Source organism: Microtus ochrogaster, unplaced genomic scaffold, assembly GCF_000317375.1.
Source record: "Microtus ochrogaster isolate Prairie Vole_2 unplaced genomic scaffold, MicOch1.0 UNK48, whole genome shotgun sequence".
NCBI lineage: Eukaryota > Metazoa > Chordata > Mammalia > Rodentia > Cricetidae > Microtus > Microtus ochrogaster.
The window spans coordinates 2,428,239-2,449,048 of NW_004949146.1; the positions used below are offsets into that span (position 1 = coordinate 2,428,239).

Here is a 20,810-nt window from a genome sequence, read left to right on the forward strand (position 1 = left end):
ACTAAAAAAAAATTAAAAAATTAAAAAAAATTAAAAAAAAGAACCTCAAAACAGCGATACCCATAGCAGAGAAGACAATCTTGGTATAGGAAAAGTGAAACTAGGTGAATCTGACCAAAGTGATTTTTCAGTTAATTCATTATTATGATTAGCCCCAGATAGTGTGATCCCTTTTTAATGTCCTTATTATTTTTCTTCAAAAATATCCTTTCTGGAGAAGGAAGCCAAAATTATTATTCTTGGAAGTAAAGTTGTTACGTTAGTTGTTAATTGATTACATTAATCAGACATAGTAATTTACTGTGTTTGCATAAAACATAGCATTTACAAGCATATTAATCCATGTTTAACATTGAACACTAGAAAAGAGGAGAGCTGTCCATCCTCAGTATTTGTTATCTGCCCTTAGCCCTGACAGCCGCAGCAGGAAGGGGCAAACTGGACGTGTGCCGTCTGCTTCTGGAACAAGGGGCAGCTGTGGCCCAGCCAAACCGCAGAGGAGCGGTACCCCTTTTCAGTACTGTTCGCCAGGGCCACTGGCAGGTAAGTATGGTGCTGCTTTTGGCCCTCTGGGAAGAATGAGTTCCAGGTAGAAACTTCTGATGCAAAGAAAAGAAGCCACAAATGGGCTTCTCAGCAATCTTCAGAGGACATGGCCCTTCGTTACTATTGTTCCACTCAATTGAAAGTGTAAGAAATTAACATTCACCTGGTGTGGTGGTGTCCACCTTAAATCCCAGAGGCAGGTGAATCTCTTGAGTTCAAGGTCACAGCCTGGTCTACAGAGTGAGTTCTAGAATAGCCAGAGCTACATAGTGAGACCCTGCTCAAAAGAAGGAGTGGGTGAGGAATTAACACTCCAAACCATTGTTGTGAGCCAAATTGATTTGCTGTGGTCATGAAGAAACCGCCGTTTCCATGTGACAGTATTTGCCAGTTGATTGAGAGGTAGACATCTCAGCAGACCCCTGCAGACCAGTTACTCAAATGTTTCAGACTTGCCGGAAGAAAACACACTATGTGCAAACTCTAGTTATTTGGTCTTTCCAGAGGTTTGGACTCTAGAAAAAACATTAACTTATTATACACTAGGATGGAAAAGAAATTATACTGACAATGCTCTTTGGAAGTACTTGAGTAGGAAAAAAGACTCCAGAAGCCAAACAGTGCTTAACAAAAGGCACTGCTGTTACCAGAAGCACTTTATTGTAGTCAGTTCAATACAATGGCGATGTTGTTGGTGCTGCATGCTTGCAGCATCCAGAGAGTAATAAAATGGAACTGGCATGGCTGGTTACTTGGGCTGGAACTTCCATTATGGGATGGTTCAGACCACAGCTTGTCTTTTTTTCTAACTTAATGACGTAGTCAGATGTTCAGTGGTGAATCCTCATTACCCGTAAGGGAGTTAAGAAAGTAAGTCTTGTGTCACTAGAGCTATACAGAAGCTCATAAGTAGAAAGCTACTCAGAGAGAGGACTCTCTGCAAGTGGTCCTCCCCACTGTAGGAGACCACGTGCATGTCATCTCAGCAGCTCTGAGAGTAACCAACCTCTGCTTCTCTGCACTTGCAGATTGTTGACCTGTTACTTACCCACGGAGCTGATGTCAACATGGCAGACAAGCAGGGTCGTACTCCCCTGATGATGGCTGCTTCTGAAGGCCATCTAGGAACCGTGGACTTTCTTCTTGCACAAGGTAAGTCCTGAGAGACCAGAGCTATGGATAAAGCTCATAATAACCCACTGAATTTCTCCTGACTTATCAAGGCCCACAACCCCAGAGAAGCTAGATTTAAAAGAGAGAGAGAGAGAGAGAGAGAGAGAGAGAGAGAGAGAGAGAGAGAGAGAGAACCTTACGAGGGACACAAATGGAGGGCCCAGGAAAGAGAAATCTCCTGGGTAAACTGGGAGAGTGATAGATGGGGGGTGGGGGATGGGAACATGAAGGAATGGTATGGATGGAGAGAGAGCAATGAAAGTGATAGTCTTGATAGAGGGAGCCATTATGGGGTTAAGGAGAAACCAGGTGCTAGGGAAATTCCCAAGAATCCACAAGGATGACCCCAACTAAGACTCCTAGCAATAGTGGAGAGGGTGCCTGATCTGGCCTTCCCTTATAATCAAATTAGTGACTACCCTAATTGTCATAGAACCTACATCCAGTAACTGATGGAAGCTGATGCAGTGATCCCCAGCCAAGCACTGGGCTGAGCTCCTGAGCTTAGTTGAAGAGAGGGAGAGCAAGTGGGGTCAAGATCATGGTGGGAAAAACCACAGAGATGGCTGACCCCAGCTACTGGGACTGTGGACTGACATCTGGGGTCCTGCATGGGACCAAACTAAGCCCTCTGAATGAGGGTGACAGTTATGTGGCTTGATCTGCTGGGGCGGGGGGCTTGACTCCCCAAGGGATGCATTACCTCCTCTCCGAGGAGTGGATGGGGGCAGTGAGATGGAGGAGGTATGGGGGAAGGAGGAGAACTGGGGCTAGTATGTAAAATTTCTAAAAATTTAAATAAAGAAAAGTTTAAAAAAAAAGAATTTACTAATTCAGCCAGGTGATCCATGTCTTTAATTCCAGCAAGGGCAGGCAGATTTGAGACCACCAGGACAGCTAGAACTGTTACACAGAGAAACTCTGTCTTGAACTCCCCCACAAAAAAGAATTTACTAATTCAGTTGATTTGAAAAGCCAGCAGCTCCTGCCCTGTTTTTTTTTTTTTTTTTCCTTCACTTTTTTAAAATAAGATTACAGGCTGGCCTTTAACTCACAACATTGATTTTCTGCCTCAATTACCTGGCACTTTCTTGTGGGTGGGTGGGTTGGGTGTGTGGGTGTGTGTGTGTGTGTGTGTGTGTGTGTGTGTGTGTGTGTGTGTGTTATAAATATTTGGCAGGCTGAATTCAAACTTGAAGTGATCCTCTCATCTTAGCTTCCAGAGAGCCAAGTTTTCAGGTGTGCCTTACCGCTCCCAGCCTGCCCACTTATACACTGTGGAGTTCTCCCAATGCTGACATTCTCTTTTTCTCTATAGCCTGAGAGATTGTTTTGAAACCAACACATTGTGAACTCTTTCTTTCAAATCAATAATCTCCCAAATTCAGTTTTTTAAATGTATACCCTGTAAATAAGCATCTATTTTAGAGGGTAATTTTACTGTGGCTGCTTCTGGTTGTGTTGGTGGTGTGAGGCCTCATTATGTAGACCTGGAACTTGTTTTATAGACCAGGGTAACCTCAGACTCACACAGATCCACCTGCCTCTTCCTCCCAAGTGTTGGGATTAAGGGTGTGTGCCAACATACCAGGTGAAGCTGGGTATCAGTTTGTCAGACTGCATAGCTGATATTGTTCTTGAATCTAAAGGAGGTAAAAAGAAGACACTTGCTAGCAATGAAAACCTCTTTGGAGAATCGAGATATTATTATTAAGTTACATAAATTCCTTATGGCATTTTCCAGCATACATCCTTGGTAAACGGAAACAAGTTAAAGGGATGTCCTTTATGAGCCTAGTGGGCTTTGTCCCTGCAGGTGCATAGTGATAAAGCATCCCAGCCCCTGCTGGCTGCTTTAAGCTTAGCCCCCTATGTAGAAATGGTGTCACAGACCACATAGTAAAAAGACTCATCACTAGTGGCAGTGCAGCACCACCTAGTGGAGCCTGTGGATTTGCATCAAGCAGTGGGTAGTGAGATTTAAAACCATGAATGGCATCATTCCAGTTAGCCTACACTGTAAATAAACCAGACTTAAATATGTGTGTGTGTATGTGTGTGTGTGTGTGTGTGTGTGTGTGTGTACTTTCCTTCAAGGAAACCTAGCTTTTTGAAGAACTGTGCCCAGACCTGAACAGCTGAGGAGCAGAAAGGCTAGACTTCTCCTAAGAGATTTGCTGTGGCTTCAGCTCTGTCCTTTCAAGGAAGATTTGTTCCTACAACCTCAAACTCAAAGGCGGCTAGAGTCAAGATTTGCTCTTCCAGGGTACAGTGTAGCTCTTGTGTCCCCAGTACAAGTTGCCTAACAAGTCTGACTTTATGATACCTCTCTTTATTTCCGCCAGAGAAGGGAGCAGCACTCAAAGGGAATAGACCTAGATTCTTAAGATATGACATGAAGCAATGTTCCTGAACAAACTAAACCCAACAGAAAAACAGGGTCACTTCAGCACTGATAACCTCTAGAAAGCTACCGTGTCTGACACATGCCCGTAGACACCCATTAGGCATAGATTCCAAAGGTTTGTTCTGTCTTACCCAGAATCTTTGAAATGATTGCTCTTATATTTTCTTTGGGTGTTTTATTTTGTTTTTTTGTTTTTTAACTTAAGTGAGTTTTTACTGAGTCAACAAAAATTATTTAGCCTACATATTTGTAGAATATTGTAAAATAGGAACACTTAAGTGTTTTTTAATTAAGCTCTAATTTGGGGTCTGGGAATAAAGTTTAGCTGGCAGACTGGTTCCCTAGCATACACAAAGCTCTAGGTTCAGACCCCAGTACCATACAGACTGGACTGGCACACACCTATAATCACAGCAGTCAGGAGATAGGCCTTAGACTCACTGTATAGTCCAAACTACCTCAAACTTATGATCTTCCTGCTTGCTCCTCCATATTTCTGGGATTACTGGTGTATGTCACCATTGACAGCCGGAGTTGATCTCAAAACAGAAAAATATAGAAGTAAAAGCTGTTATTACAGAATATATAGCTACATTCCTTTCTGCTACAAAGTTTTGTGTCCTCAAGCCTGTTAACACAGGACTCTCATTTGTTTTTGTAGGTGCCTCTATTGCCCTAATGGACAAAGAAGGATTGACAGCCCTCAGCTGGGCTTGTTTGAAGGGCCATCTCTCAGTAGTACGTTCTCTGGTTGATAATGGAGCTGCTACAGACCATGCTGACAAGAATGGCCGCACCCCACTGGACCTGGCAGCTTTCTATGGCGATGCGGAAGTGGTGAGTACCTTTAAACGGACCTCAGGAGAGTAAGGACAGGGGATGTCAGCCATCAATAATGCTATCTAGGACCTAATGCAAATTACTATTTTGATGATTCTAAATTCAATTCTCCAGATCTATAATTCTGGAGGACAGGAATATACAAACCATTATTCAAAATCAAGACTATCACTATGATCTGAAATTATTTCTGTAGCCTGGTTCAGACAGGCAATTAACAGTTCCGATTGTTCCTTGTCTAGGTCCAGTTCCTGGTGGATCATGGGGCCATGATTGAGCATGTTGACTACAGTGGCATGCGTCCTTTGGATAGGGCAGTGGGTTGCAGGAACACCTCTGTCGTAGTCACTCTGCTGAAGAAAGGAGCCAAAATAGGTAAGAGAAAGAAAGGAGGTATTGACCATCTGTGCCCAGGGGCCAGTGGTCTGGTTGCCATGGGTGTTTGGTATGAATGTATATAGTTCTCCCTCTGCCCTGGTCCAATTACTGTCCAAGTGAACGAAGGCTACTGGCCCAGAGAGAGTATCATCTGAGCCATAGTCTGTAGAAGCCTGTGTCCAGAGTCACATGACTCTCTGCCCTGCCCTTTCTAGCCTTAGTCAGGAGGCTGCGCTGAGCTTACGCACATCATAGTGCTGCCTCTGCACTAGCCCCACCCTGAGAGCATCCTGGCTCCCTGCAGCGCCATAAGCCTTTGCTTTCCCTTGCTCTGTATGTGCCCCTGCTGCTGCTATCCCAGCTGCTCCCCACCCACAGACTGTAGACAGGGTTGGCTGATGTGCTGCCTTTTTGCTGCCTGCCTCTCACTGCTGCTTTTTCCTTCTTTTTTTTTTTTCACCTTCATCCATTTTTTTTTCCTCTCCTACAACTTTTTATTTTCTCCTTTCTTTGAAGGTTGTCAGACGTTACCGAGTCGCCCACGAGGTATATTCCCTGCTGTCAGCATCAGGCGTGGTCTGATGGCTTGGTCAGCTTTGCCTTCTCCTCTTTGATTTAGCCTGCATGAGTTCCCTACACCTCTAATCTTTTAATTTACTTCACCTTAAAAGAAGATTTTTTTAATGACTGTTGCAGAGAATAACTTGAACTTTTAATAACTAACACTAAAAAGCTTAGTTGGTAAATAATTTAGTCTTCAGTAAACTAATCAATTTAACTTTATTCTTTTCTTTCATGAGTGAAATAGTCCTTATTAATGCTTGTTTGTTTCATATCTATTGACCTTTGAGTTGTGTCCCTGGTTCCGGGTGAATCCCAGGGAGTCTATCTGGTACTTAGCTCTAAGGGAGCCTTCAGAGTCTTTAATGAGGTTTCCCTTCTACAGAGTGCACACTCCAGAACTGAGTCTAAACGTGGGGGTTTTCCACCTCAGATAGAAAATAAATTATTCTTTCTTGGATTTTTCTAATCTTGTGGTAACCTTTACTATAAACCCTTCCTTTCAACTTCTGACTTAAAATAATTCCGAACTAAGCCGTTATGCGCTCCTGTGTACCATTCAGACATCACTGCACTCCAGTGGCACAAACTTGGACAGTTGAGATATTCTTATTTTAAGGTGAATACAAACAAACCCAGTGCGGCTTCTTGGCAGTGGAGTACTGAAACACTCCAGGCTAAAAGATGAGGTCATTATCTGGAGCAAGTTGTTCTCTCAGCAGAAACTCCCCCAGGCTGTTTTTTTCACCTAGCTTCCTACCACCTTACATTGTATGAGTTCTTTACCCATCATGCATCCTGTACACTACAGGTCCAGCCACATGGGCGATGGCCACCTCCAAACCAGACATCATGATCATCCTGTTGAGCAAGCTGATGGAAGAGGGGGACATGTTTTATAAGGTGAGGGCGGGAGGAACTGTTCTCTACAGTAGAATCTTGAAAACATGACAGTTTTTGTTCTTTTCTATTGAAACAACAGTAGAAAGCCGTTCCCTACTCTTCAGTTAAGGTTCTGTGCTTTTACCTTCCTGACAGGAAAGCAAACACAGCCTACACATGCCTCTTGCACCTCACAGAACACTCCAGCTTTACCTGGTCACTCACAGTTTGGTAACAGGTTTTACCTGAAATCTTCTAAGTAGGAACTCATGGGGCAGTTAAAAGCAAAGTCATATACTATAGCTGTTTTCAGTTTTATTGATCTTGGTTTTTAATGCATGGTCGCACGCACCTGTAATCCCAGCACTTTGGAAGTGGAGACGGGAGAAAATCAGGAGCTTTAAGTTCCTCTTTGGCTATAGAATGAGTTGGAAGGCAGCCTGGAAATGTTTTTATGGTAATAATAGCACTGTTAATAGGATAAACAGTGATTACTACACATTTTCTTAAAGTCACTCAATGAATGACAGACATGTCTTTAAAAAAATAGGTACCGTTAATACACAGTTGGCCAGAAGGAAGCTCTTAGGGTATTCCATGTCAGTCATCTCAGGGTTTCAGTTCATTGATCATCCCTGAAGGATGTAAATGATGTAAAACCCAGTTTTTAGCAGTAGATATCCTCAAGACATCACAGATGTAAAAGGAAATGACAGTAAAGTCTCCTAGTGTTATAAATATACAAGGTCCTGAGCATAATTCAGTTCCTGGATACATCTGATAATCCTGGCTTTTAGAAAGCTTAAGCCTTGATCCAAACTTGATAACATAAAATCACATAAATTCAAAGATCTTCATTACTGTAGGTATCATATTTATGGACCCTTATGTCACTCTCAAGAATCTAAGCCTTAGCCAGGCGGTGGTGGCACACACCTTTAATCCCAGCACTCAGGAGGCAGAGACTGGTGGATCTCTGTGAGTTCGAAGTCAGCCTGATCTACAGAGTGAGCCCAGGCCAGGTTCCAAAGCTACACAGAAAAACCCTATCTCAAAAAAAAAAAGAAAAAAAATCTTGGTCACAGCATAACTTCTGTTGTCCTGAGCAAGGATTTTTGCCTCCTAATGTAAATAGACAGAACTAGTATTAATCACATCCAGAATTCTACCTTGGAAGACTACATTTCTAATGAAAAGATGATGAAAGCTAAATAAAGTGGTGCAACATAGAGAGTTGCTACTGTACAGAGGAAGGGAGTAAAGTAGAAGCCACCACCTCTGGTTCTGTAGCAGCATCCCTAAATTGGTCAGGTTTATTTCATCTTGGGAAAATGTTTTCTACAAAGTGAGAGTCACAAATTCCAAGCTTCTCTTCTCTGCTGCCCTCTGACCTCATGCCTGGTCCACAAGTAGGAGGATGCAGTTGGTACAGTTTTCCCCCATTGTGTTAGAGAAGCCACGGCCGGTCCATTTTAGGTCCTGCGCTTTTCTCGAGGAAGAGAATTATCTTTTCTGTGGGACAGCAAGGTAGAACATCAGAGAGGAGCCACATAACCCAGAACCTAGGGAGGAGCAATCACTCTGGAGTGTTGGAACCAGGAAGTCATATGTGTCCCCATGAGAGCCGTTAAGGAAAAGAAGGAATTTCCCAGGTAGCAAGAACAGTTCGGAAACTGTTGTATCCAATTGCCAAAATTCTGTTTCTCCAGCTTGAGATTTTAGATGTCCTCTTCAACCTGCCCTTTCTTGCCAAGGGAGTTTCTATAGAAAAGACTAGACGTCTGTCCTCAGCTTCAAAGGAACAATGGACTTACCCTTTATAACAGCTGCTAAGAGCAGGCAGGGACTGGAACCAGATCTCCTCAGAACTCAGCAAACCAACGTTGTACTCTTCATTTGTACCCCACTAGAAAGGTAAAGTAAAGGAAGCTGCCCAGCGCTACCAATATGCTCTGAAGAAATTCCCTAGAGAAGGGTTTGGTGAGGACTTGAAAACCTTCCGGGAGCTAAAAGTATCTCTGCTCCTCAACCTCTCTCGATGTCGCAGGAAAATGAACGTAAGTCCTCTAATCCCCACTCTTTCTACAGTGCTGGAAGTTGAATGTTCATGCCCCTCAGTAGCTTATACTGGACCCCGAAAATGCCCCATTTGAAACTTGGTTGTCCTTCACCTAGCCCGACATTGAAATAAATCCACACTGCGTACAGATCTCTGAGGCTGTAGAAAAGCTAGTTCCGTGTGCACTTTGCAGTTTCTGCGTGTTCTCAGTCCCCACTGAAGTGAGCGGAACACTGTCCTCTGCATGCTCCAGTCAGTTCTCAGCAGGGTCTCAGCTGCAGTTAGGCCTAGATTTCAGTCACTTTCTCTAGTACGCTCCTAGTCATATGCCTCAGGGTTAACCTCAGAGTTAATTTCCGAGACTGTTGAATTGTTTACCTCTCTCCACACCTCTGTATCCCAGTATGCCATGTCCCTTCTTGCTTTAGATGAAATCTTAAAACTCCTTCTGGCCCTCTACCATCTCCCTAGTTGTCCTTGGCGATTTTCACTTCTTTGCAGGTACAGTTTCAGCCAGTACTCTTTGGTCATTTGACACTCCCGGGCCTCCTTTAGACGCCAGAAATGCTTAGTCATGACAGAGCCATTGTCATCACCAGAGGTTCCCAGTTGCTCAGGAGATAGAAATAATCCAAACCAAGCATGAATTTTTGATAATAAGGAACTCGGCTGTCCAGACAAAAGTTCTGGCTGCAGTAGAAAAGGCTGTGCTATCAAGTCCAGAAAGACTTGTCCATATACCTTTTCATCCTCTATTATAGCCCTGAAAACCAGTGAAAGAGCCCTGGGATGGACGTGGCCATCTCAGAGGACACATTTTCTGACCACAGTAGGTAGAAAGGAGTGGGGACATGCTACCTTTGGGTGGAGATGGAAGTGGGAAGGTGATTGGGGACAAGATAGTAAATCATGTGAAAAAATATAGTCTGTAGCAAAGGTCTCTGGCCCTCCCCTGAGAAGGTAGCAAAACAGTGTTTGCCAGTCTGCTGGTGCCTTTTTTCCCTAGCAATTAATCAGTTTTTAAAGATATTCTGAGAGTTCTTGTTTAGCACGCACAAGAGCCTACTGTAGGTTCTAGCACCAAGGAAGAAACAACGGTTATCCCTCAAGTAAGTAAATAGGAAGCAAGAGGGACAGAACATAGCCCATGCAGGTTGGCCTGCTTCCTCTACAGCTATGCATTTATCCACAGAACTAATAAGTACCCCATGGACCAGCACTGCACTAAGCACCAGAAGCCCCTGCACTTCAGTGGGAAATGTCTTACGAATCCTTGCTCCAGGTCCTTTGATCTACCTTGTATACCGCCTTAGGAATGGCGAATGAAATCATGCTCTGCTGTGGCCTTGACATTCAAAGAAGAGAAAACCTAAGCTGAACATGGTGGCATGTATCTATAATGCTAGTACTTCAAGGCAGAAGCAGGAAGATTGGTGGTTCTAGGCTGTCTTGGGGTGAATAGCAAGATCATGTCTCAAAAATAGAACCACTCTCCCATGAAGATTAAAATATTTCCCTTTAGCTTAGTATTTAAAGAGATCTTACAGACCATAGGCCCTGCCTGATCGGTGTTCTGTGCCTCAAACCCTATTCCCGAGGGTTGTCACAATGATACCAGTAGCTCTGAGACTGTGCTCTTCCAGGCTGCCTCCAGAGACAGAACAGAATTCAGTCTCAGCCAGGGTCTGCTTGTCTGTCTTTCTCTCTCTCTCTCTCTCTCTCTCTCTCTCTCTCTCTCTCTCTCTCTCTCTCTTCTTTCATTCCCCCCTTCCTTCCTTCTTTCTTTTTAATTTTGGGTGTTTCCTAAGTAAGGAATCAAATATGAGATGGAAAGAGGCATCCATGAAATACAAAGAACAGTTTATGGGACACTTATTCTATGTCTGGTATATATAGCACTAAATGTTAGATTGTGCATAGCCTTACCTCTGAAATGGGGGGTGTTCAACCCGCTTGATTTAGAACAGACCAGGGGACTGAGCCTGCCTATCTGGCATCCCCATGCCATCTTGGCCCAGTCAGTGCTCTTTGCTGGTACCCAGACCCTTCAAGTCCTGCACTCTATGGGGTTTACTCTCAGTGACCCTCAGGAAGTCTTGTGAGCACAGCAGGATGAGTGCCACCTGAGGTCTCTTGTGTCTCCTCTGTGTGGAGAGGATATGTTTCCAACTTGAAGATCCTTACTGCAGAGGGCTGACATTTGGCTTCTGGGATATAAAAAAACTTCTAGAAAAGTAGAAAGAGGCCAAATTCAAAAGTTTTTTAATACTTAGAACAAATAAAGTTCATAGTGGATTCAGAGCCACACAGAGGAAGGCAGAAGAGAACTTAAAGTCTGTGGGCCACATGGTACCAGACTTGTCCCGAACTCCAGGCATTCGACCCACAAATGTCAAAGAATTGTACATATAATTCGTTTTATTTCCGAGTTTTCTTTTGTGTGTCTCTTCAATGACTCATCTGTGTGCCTATTACAATGGCAGGACTTTGGAATGGCGGAGGAGTTTGCTACTAAGGCCCTGGAGCTGAAACCGAAATCTTATGAAGCATACTATGCAAGGGCAAGGGCAAAACGCAGCAGCAGGTGAGGCGGGGAGGGTGAGAAGCAGCAGTGTCTGAAAATCTGGCCAAGGCCATGCAGGTCACCCTGGGGTGTGTGCCCAATTTGCCTGCCCTTGAGGACTCTCAGGGACAGGCCTTGTGCACAGGGCAGGGCTCACAATCGGCACTTCTCCTGAGCACCTTAGTAGAAAAGTAAATGGAAAAAGACACGTTCTTCCAAGAAGCCTATGCTATGTCTTAGTCACTTTTTCAGCCCCAAGCCAATGGCATGAAGATATGAAAGAGGAAGCCACTTGAGCCACATCTCCTTTCTACCTTCCCAGCAGGAAAACAGGACAGTCACTTACACTCTTGTCCTTTCCTACAGGCATTTGGGGACTCCCCAGATTATTTAGTCCTCCATAGAGGGTTCTAAGTCTGGCCCTTCCCACCTAAACCACAGTACAGAGGGAGAGAGAGGAGACCCTGCTGCCAGGGCTGAGGTGGCACCATTCCTTGTGCCCATCTGCTGTGCCTTGGCCACTGAGCAAGAAAGCCTCCAGAAAGAGCTAAAAACTGCCGATCACTGTCCTTGATTCCTCCTGCCCAACACCTGCCTTCTCCCCTGCATGGGAAGGAACCGTTTGGGATTTGTTGCTATGACCCAGGGGAATATGTCTGCAAAAATCAAACCAAGGCTAGTGACACTGTAGTCAGTGACCTAGAGTCAGAACGTATTTATAGAACGTCAACTATTACTCCTCTCCCTCTGGGATTGCTCCTTTTCCACAGGGTGAGTTGTCCACTTTCTGGGTAGTTTTAACTGGGAGGATAGGAATATTCCTCATTTGTAAAGAAGAATCTTCTTGGAGTAAGCTTCACCTCTACTCTCAGTTGCCTAACCAGCAAATTTAATTCCTGTGGGCTGTGACCTTGCAGAAAGACACACACACCAGTGCTGGTAGGTGATAGAGAAAAGGGACAGAGGACAGGTAGCCTCCATACCTAGGATGTAAGGGGCCTGACGTTTAGACAAAAATATTGAGAATATTAGTTTAATTCCACAAGATGAACTGGGCATGGTAGTGCACACCTTTAATCCCAGTACTCGGGAGGCAGAGGCAGGTGGATCTCTGTGAATTCAAGACCAGCTTGTTCTACAGAGTTCCAGGACAGTCATGGCTTCACAGAAAAACCCTGTCTCAGACACTTCCCAGTCCCCAAAAATTACTCTGGATCAGTTACTTGCTATTTTGTTCCTAAGCTACTTGACAGTGACACTGTAAATGACAACCCAGGCAACCCCCATACTGCCTAGGATGCACTTGGGAATGAGATCTTGTGAAGGGTCTGTCTCAGCTGACATAATGAGGACATTCTCTGTTAACCCCAGAGAGGCCAGAAGGAAGATGAAGGACAAAATGTCTAGGGAATCATTCTGGACTCAAGAATAGCAGCCTCTTTGCTCCCTTCCTTATAAGTCAAGCTGAATTAGACCCTCTTAGAGTCCCACATATCCTCTGATGCAGTCCTCTGAGCCGGTGGCCATCTTCTCCACTTCTCATGATCCCTATTCACTCAGAATAACTCCATTCTTGTGTTTGCATTTTGTCAAGCAGACAGTTTGCAGCAGCCTTAGAAGACCTGAAAGAGGCCATCAAGCTATGTCCAAACAACCGTGAGATCCAGAGGCTTCTGATGCGAGTGGAGGAGGAATGTAGACAGATGCAGCAGCAGCAGCAGCAGCCGCCACCACCACCCCAGCAACCTCAGCAGGAGTTACCAGAGGAAGAGACAGAGCCTGAGCCCCCGCATGAAGATATATATTCTGTACAAGACATATTTGAGGAGGAGTACTTGGAACAGGATGTTGAAAACGTTTCTATTGGCCTCCAGACAGAGGCTCGGCCCAGTCAGGGGCTCCCAGTAATTCAGAGCCCGCCTTCCTCTCCAGCTCATCGGGACTCAGCCTATATCTCTAGCTCACCTCTTGGCTCTCATCAGGTTTTTGACTTCCGCTCCAATAGTTCTGTAGGTTCTCCCACTAGACAAGGTTATCAGTCCACCTCGCCTGCTCTTTCTCCAACTCACCAGAACTCTCATTACAGGCCTAGCCCACCACATACGTCCCCAGCTCATCAGGGTGCATCTTACCGGTTCAGCCCACCTCCTGTGGGAGGGCAAGGCAAGGAATACCCGAGCCCTCCCCCTTCCCCTCTCCGCAGAGGCCCTCAGTACCGGGCCAGCCCTCCAGCTGAGAGCATGGGTGTCTATAGAACCCAGTCTGGCTCCCCTGTACGCTATCAGCAAGAAACAAATGTGAGTCAGCTACCTGGCAGACCAAAATCTCCACTATCCAAGATGGCCCAGCGGCCCTACCAGATGCCTCAGCTTCCAGTAGCAGTTCCCCAGCAAGGGCTCAGGCTACAGCCTGCCAAGGCCCAGATTGTAAGAAGTAACCAGCCTAGCTCAGCAGTCCACTCAAGCACTGTCATCCCGACAGGAGCCTATGGCCAAGTAGCCCATTCGATGGCTAGTAAATACCAGTCTCCACAAGGAGATATGGGAGTGAGTCAGAGCCGATTGGTTTATCAGGGATCCATAGGGGGCATTGTAGGAGATGGGAGACCCGTACAGCATGTCCAAGCCAGCCTGAGCGCCGGTGCCATCTGTCAGCATGGAGGATTGACCAAAGAAGATCTGCCACAGAGACCCTCCTCTGCCTATCGAGGAGGCATGAGGTACAGCCAGACACCACAGATTGGGCGTAGCCAGTCAGCATCCTATTATCCAGTCTGTCACTCAAAACTAGATCTGGAACGTTCCTCCAGCCAACTGGGTTCCCCTGATGTGTCACATTTAATCAGAAGACCTATCAGTATCAACCCTAATGAAATCAAGCCCCACCCACCGACTCCCAGGCCACTGCTGCACTCACAGAGCGTGGGCCTTCGCTTCTCTCCATCTAGCAATAGCATCGCGTCCACCTCCAACCTGACTCCCACCTTCCGGCCTTCTTCTTCAATTCAGCAAATGGAGATCCCACTGAAGCCAACATATGATAGGTCATGTGATGAACTGTCACCAGTGTCTCCCACTCAGGGAGGCTACCCTAGTGAGCCCACCCGATCCAGGACCACACCATTCATGGGGATCATAGATAAAACCGCCCGGACTCAACAGTACCCCCACCTTCACCAGCAGAATCGGACCTGGGCAGTGTCATCCGTGGATACCGTTCTCAGTCCCACATCTCCAGGCAGCCTGCCTCAGCCGGAGTCCTTCAGTCCACCGTCATCCATCAGCAACATTGCCTTTTATAACAAAACCAACAATGCACAGAATGGCCATTTGCTGGAGGACGATTATTACAGCCCCCATGGGATGCTGGCTAATGGGTCACGTGGAGACCTCTTAGAAAGAGTCAGCCAGGCCGCCTCCTATCCTGACGTGAAGGTTGCACGGACCCTACCCGTGGCTCAGGCATACCAGGACAACCTGTACAGGCAATTGTCTCGGGACTCTCGACAAGGGCAGACATCGCCTATCAAACCAAAGAGACCATTTGTGGAGTCTAATGTTTAAGAGACAGTTGTTGGAGTGAGACCCATATGTTTTCACTGCACATTTTCAGGCTTGGTTTTCACATCTGAGGTAGTTCTCTGGCTTAATTTCTCATGTAGCTTCTGTGTGGTGTTCAGAGGTGACAGCCCACATGTTGAAATCCTTTGCATGCAGCTGACTAGGAAGCTGGCCTCTGGTGAGCCAGGACTTTCTCGGGTCTGTGCCCCAGCCACATGCTCTCTCCCTCTCTTCCAATGCCAACAAGGAGATTTTGTGCCGTGAGCTTTAACCAGGGAGATCAGACACACTGGTCAGCTTTTTCCAGGAGACAATCGCTTTCACTGATGTTCTTGTTGTGTGAATGTCTCTTTCCTTTTTAAAAAGTAAGATGTTCTTGTTTGGTTTTTTCTAGAAACTCTAGGAAGTGTGTGATGCCTCTGTCCTTGCATTCTTACTCAGTGTTCCACATGGCCAGCCCCAATGCATTCTTGTGCCATGGTCTCCTCCCCAAACTCCAGCTCCCTGCAGGCATCAGGTCTAGAATCTTCATTTACTGTATTGCTGGTCTTCCCCTGGGATAAAGGGATCTAGGGGAGAGTGAGAAGGGAAGGAAGCTGCTAAGTCAGAAGAAAAGCCCACTATAATTATTTGAAATGCTACCATGTTGATTTTCCAAGAGGCATTTTGAGAACATTTAGTAAACATTCACCCTTTAAATAAATTGATCAGCCAAGGAAATTCCAGGACGACTGTGGGTATTTTTAAAGGAAATTCCAGGACGACTGTGGGTATTTTTAAAGCACTCACCAAGAGTGAGCTTTAACCAACAATTAACCACTAAAGGCTACTGATTTTTCCAAGGTTAGAGGAGGAAATAGATACAGAGAAAAAAGAAGAAGGGGGATAAAGATTGTTCTTCCTTCTCACTGGAAGAAATGTGTCTTGGAGATGTCTGCTTCTTAGATCCTGAGACAGCACTGAGCAGACGGCTGAGGTCTGGCTGGTACGGTAACCCTCTTAGCTGCGTCTTCTGGAGCCAGGGAACCTCGCTGTCTCACACCCAGATGGTGTAAAGAAGAAATAGGTTCTTACAGAACACACTTAGATTCTCTTGGGACTGTCAGACCCATCCCAGGGTTTCTACCCAGGCCCCTGCATTTCATGCCAGCTGTTGACTGATGCTATTTTAAGACCTCTGGTTTCATTCTTCACTGTCAAAAGAGTTGTGTCTTTTGTCTAGGAGTGTTTAGGGGTAATCTTTGAAAATCAGAAAATAGCCAAAAGTGTTGCAGACTCCTTTGACCCCTGGGTAGGGGCATGAGATTGACCACAGGCCTTTTCTTCCGTCAGTGTCTTGTGGGTGTCTGCTAACCTGACTTTGGAAGAGCCGAGACAACCGTGAGACAGGCAGCAGGAACACAGGGACGAGAGCTGCAGCACAGTCTGTCTCTGGCTCATGGCAGTTCTTAAAACCAAGCAACTCAGACCAGGAAACTAACCAGAGGTGTTGGTCCCATGTTCTTAGGGAACATTTACTTTTGCTAGTAAAGGGCTACAGGAAGGACAGTGTCTTGAACAAAATCCAGCTGTGACCTGTTTGGAATACAGGTTCTCTGAAAGGACCTATAAGGCATGCAGAGCGTGACACTGAGATCAAATGCCTTTCTCACTGATTTAGATTATGCCAGTAGATGAATCCCAAGCTGAAAACGGATCAGGACTCATCTCTATAAGCAGAACAGTTTTCAGTATGATGTAGAAGAACTGCCCCTTTCTCCTAGACTAGGATAGGCATCGGTGGTCTCTTCCTACCTGTCCATCCACCTGTCTGTATCCCCATCTCTCCCCTCTGGAAGAGGAAGTTTATAGCTGTGAGGTTAGCCTGTAGCTGGGAACAGCAACTTGTTGGCTCCTGGTGTGGCCTGGACATAGCCCTGTTGGTCTCTGTATCATGCGCTATCTGAAGCACCTCTAAGGGAGCCCCTAAAGCCCATTAGAAAAGAGCTCCTGCCTGCGTGGAAAGCCACACTCCCCTAGCCTTACCTTCTAGGTAAGTTAAAATGCCATGCAGGCCTACAGATAGACTACAGCTGCCACTTTTCCCCAGGGTCCCTCATTTTTCCAGGAAAAGCAAGAAAGTTAATGTTTCTATCCCCACCCGAGAGGTCAGTGTCAAACCACAGTTCTTTCTTGGCCATCATAAGAGAGTGGCTGTCATTGCTGTGTGCCAGTGGGTTTTGACTAGAAAACACCAACAGAAACTTCTTGAGGCAGAAAATAAAACGAGGGTCTTCTGTAGATGCAGACGCCTGTGCCCTGCTTTGCTACTTCACTGCCATGGGTTGGTCTTAGTACTGTATTCTGACTGTGTCCCTCCCTTCCCAGCAATGAGCATTCGCCAGGCACGGCTAGCTTCAGGATGGAAGAAATTTTTCAGATGAAACTGGCAAATTCTGCTCACTCAATTCACATCTCCCTTAAGTAGAGACAGGTGACAAACTTCAGCTTGTAGGTTTTTCACCAAAACGTCCCTTTGCCCAAAAGTCTTGCACTAATAGGTTCCCATCACATCATGTCTATAAATGGGTGCACTTTACTGTTTGAATTTGTAACTCTGGTAAATACTGGATATTTAAGTGTGAGTAATGTCTTCATTAGAAATTAGCAGAGTCACTCTTGTCTCTAGTGTGTTTTTCAAGAAAAAAAACATGGAAAGAAATCAAGCAGTGGATCACAGCATTCATAGCACAAGAACTAACTGTTGTATATAAGCCTCAACGAGATTGAGAATCTTTAAACACAAGAGAATATTTGCAGTGATTTTAAAGTGCTTTCCAGCAATTTTCTTAGGGACTCCTGAGACATGGTTCATTTATTTACTGGATCAGTAAGGCACACAAGTAACAGTTAAAATTAATGTTAGTTACAAAGTAAAGGGAAAACCTGTGTAACACGAGAATTTGGCATGGACAAATGGAGATCATTTTGTATCTGCTGTTGTGTCTGTCCAGATCGCAGACGTGCACTATTAAAAGCCCAAGTTAATAGAGCACAGTCCCTCTTTCCTCTCCCAGGCGCCCCTTTCTAGGTGTTTAACTGAAACTTGATGGCTCAGGAAAATTCCACTAATTAGAATCATGTACAGTATCCCAGGTTGTTGTCCAGATGTCCAAGTTTGCTGGTTTTAGTTAAGCCTGGATTATTAAACATTTTTCCTAAATTATTATAAACAGAACAGCTTAGAGAAAGGTGTTCTCAGCCCTTATATTGTATAGTAGTTTATGATCCCCTCTAAATATTGGTATTTTTTATATTCCAGAGATATACCCAATAGAAAAATTTAAAACCAGTATCTAATTTAATATCCATAAGTATTTTTCCTTAGAGTTTAGTCATATGCAGTGGGATATGTAGATGTCACGTGTGCTTCACCATACTCTACCACTAGGTGTCACTGTGGCTCTGCATCATACTTACCTGGTTACAAAGAATGGCTTCGTGGAGCTGCTGCCAGTGCCAAGGCAGGCCCATAGCCTGGAGGTTCAGGAAGACGGGAACAAAGGCCTGGAGGGTCTTCATGCATCCATGCCACCTGTAGCAAGACAGACTCTGAACAGCACCGTTTGGGAGGTTAGGTTGAGCTTCCTTTCTCTGGTGGATGGGCATGTAGAGGAGCCTTTTCTCCCCTGAGCACCCTTTCTCTATCAGCCTCCAGCTTTTCTAACTCCACAAGTATCATGGTTGGGCGGTTTGATTAAAGATAGTTATTTTTCTACTGCAGAAATGCCTTGGACAAAAACAGTTGCTCACTGAATCTTTGCCACTCAATGGAACAGGCTCCCCAGGTGGCAGGACATGCTGCCTCTGTGCCCATCCCTGTTGAGCCTCTCAGGGCTCAGCAGCCCCACCCACCCTGCCTGTCCATCCTCTGGCTGCCCAGTTCTCAAGAAGCGGTCTGCTGCCGCCTTTGCTCTGGGGGCCATACTGCCCTGCCGCCGTGTGCTTGTTGAGAGGTGTGACTTCTCCTTTTCCTCTGGGAATTCCAGACTGACCATCTACCATGACTAACAATGAACAAAGGGCTTAGGGGTAAGAGCTACCTACAAAGACGTGTCATGGAAACCTTCACCATGCAATGCCTTGAACTCAGCTCTGGCTGCTCCCAAGAAAAGGTGGCTGGCTAGGGGCCTGGACACAAGCACAACGGGGCTGGTGGAGCCACTGTGCAGAGCTACTTGAATATTCACTGGGTCTTCATCAACTCCTTTTGTAATACAGACCACTCAAGGGCTGAAGTGTTGGTAACCTTCATTTCGGTGTCCAATGCCTCACAGCAGCTGAGCCACCCTGAGATGCTTGTGGCCACATGATGGCCACAGTCAGAGCTTTGAAAGTTGGTACCAAATGAACGTATAATTGGACACCAAAAATCAAGTGTTACTCTCATGTTTCCTCACCCTGCCATCTCGTTTCTCCTCCTGACTGTGATCCCTACACTAAGCCGACCAGTCAGGCTGCAGCTGGCTGCACGCAGATGCCAGCCAGCACCATCTCCAGGTTTCAGATAGACCTACTCTGCAGGAAGGACTTGGCCTAGCAGCTCTGTTCTGTAGCACTTGATGGCTGGGTTTCCCTTTGCTAATCACTAACCAGGAAATCTGGCTAGGACTCAAATCACTCCCTTCAATCCCCAGGACCAGAGAGAGAGTTAATTCTGGAAAATTCAGTACTTGAATGTACCTGCCTTACTGTGTACCCATTCACTGGGGGGGAGGGGGGAGTGATGCCGGCTCTAGATAGCCACTCACAGGTTATTTTGGGAATCCTGTAAGTTATACTGTCCTGATTTGTTGGGTTTTTTTTTTTATTTTTTTTTTTAACATTTGGCTGATTCCTGCTGAGTTGGGCCAGTTCCTGTGGGGCTCAGGGCAGGTGCCGTTCTCAGGCATGGGCTCCCTTCCATCTAGCACAGCGTCTGTGTCTCTCTGTTCTGTCTCCTCCAAATCCAAGATGATTTTAATTAGTACAGACATGTACAGTCTACAATTAAAGAGTGATTTGTACTAATATGATTTTGATTATTCCTCTTTGCTGTCCTTTCAAGACACTTGCTGGAAAAAGCTTTAATGCACTTAGTTTTCCTCTAGGTTTTCTATAACTCAGATGTAAAGGACTTCCTCTGTACAGTATATTATCCAATGCATGTTTGTTCTCTAGCCTAATGTATCGAACACCACACAGTCGTGAACTCGTGCAGTGGGAACACCCCACACCCAGCGGAGGCCTCCGCCCCGTGTATAAGGAAGACATTTCCTTTGCTGTACTTGCTTGAACAGTTTTATTGTCTGTACATGTGAGCTGTGTGAGATAGATGTGAAAAGTTTAAATGAATGCATTTTCCTGCCCCATGTATACAGAGCGTCAACTGTACAATGAGCTGTATGTATGAAAGCAAATGTACTTATTTATAAATGATCAACACTTGGAGAAACCTGGTGTCTGGTGCTTTTCTCCTCCATGCTCTGTCCAGGGAAGTGGCTTCCAAACTTACCCTTACCTGAACGGCAGTGCCGGGGATGCCACCCCAGAGAAACTTAGTTGTTAAGGCTAAGGCCACATTCCTGATGACGTGCTTACTCAGAGTCGTGCCATCTGCATCTGTTCATCCAGTTGTTGACTGTCTCTGAAGTGGACACTGATGGCCCAGGACAGCTCTGGAACCGCAGTGAAGCCTGACCGGCCATGTAAGCATCTCTGAGGTGGACTCTGATAGCACTCGAGGGGGTTGTTGGGCCAGGACAGCTCTGGAACCTCAGTGAAGGCTGGCCATGTGTTAGTGTGGGGTTAAAGCGGCCTAGT

At 45.6% G+C, this 20,810-nt stretch overlaps 1 protein-coding gene across 1 annotated transcript in view; it reads left to right on the forward strand.

Moving 5' to 3' along the window:
- Tanc2 (tetratricopeptide repeat, ankyrin repeat and coiled-coil containing 2) overlaps positions 1 to 20,438 on the forward strand; it is a 345,611-nt gene extending 325,173 nt beyond the window's left edge. The window contains exons 19-26 of the mRNA XM_026777178.1: positions 410 to 543; positions 1,575 to 1,698; positions 4,788 to 4,963; positions 5,209 to 5,341; positions 6,717 to 6,808; positions 8,698 to 8,844; positions 11,330 to 11,430; positions 13,007 to 20,438. Coding sequence (XP_026632979.1) covers positions 410 to 543; positions 1,575 to 1,698; positions 4,788 to 4,963; positions 5,209 to 5,341; positions 6,717 to 6,808; positions 8,698 to 8,844; positions 11,330 to 11,430; positions 13,007 to 14,972 — 2,873 coding nt within the window. The 3' untranslated portion in view covers positions 14,973 to 20,438. The remainder of the gene's footprint in view (positions 1 to 409; positions 544 to 1,574; positions 1,699 to 4,787; positions 4,964 to 5,208; positions 5,342 to 6,716; positions 6,809 to 8,697; positions 8,845 to 11,329; positions 11,431 to 13,006) is intronic.
- The last annotated feature ends 372 nt before the right edge of the window (positions 20,439 to 20,810 follow it).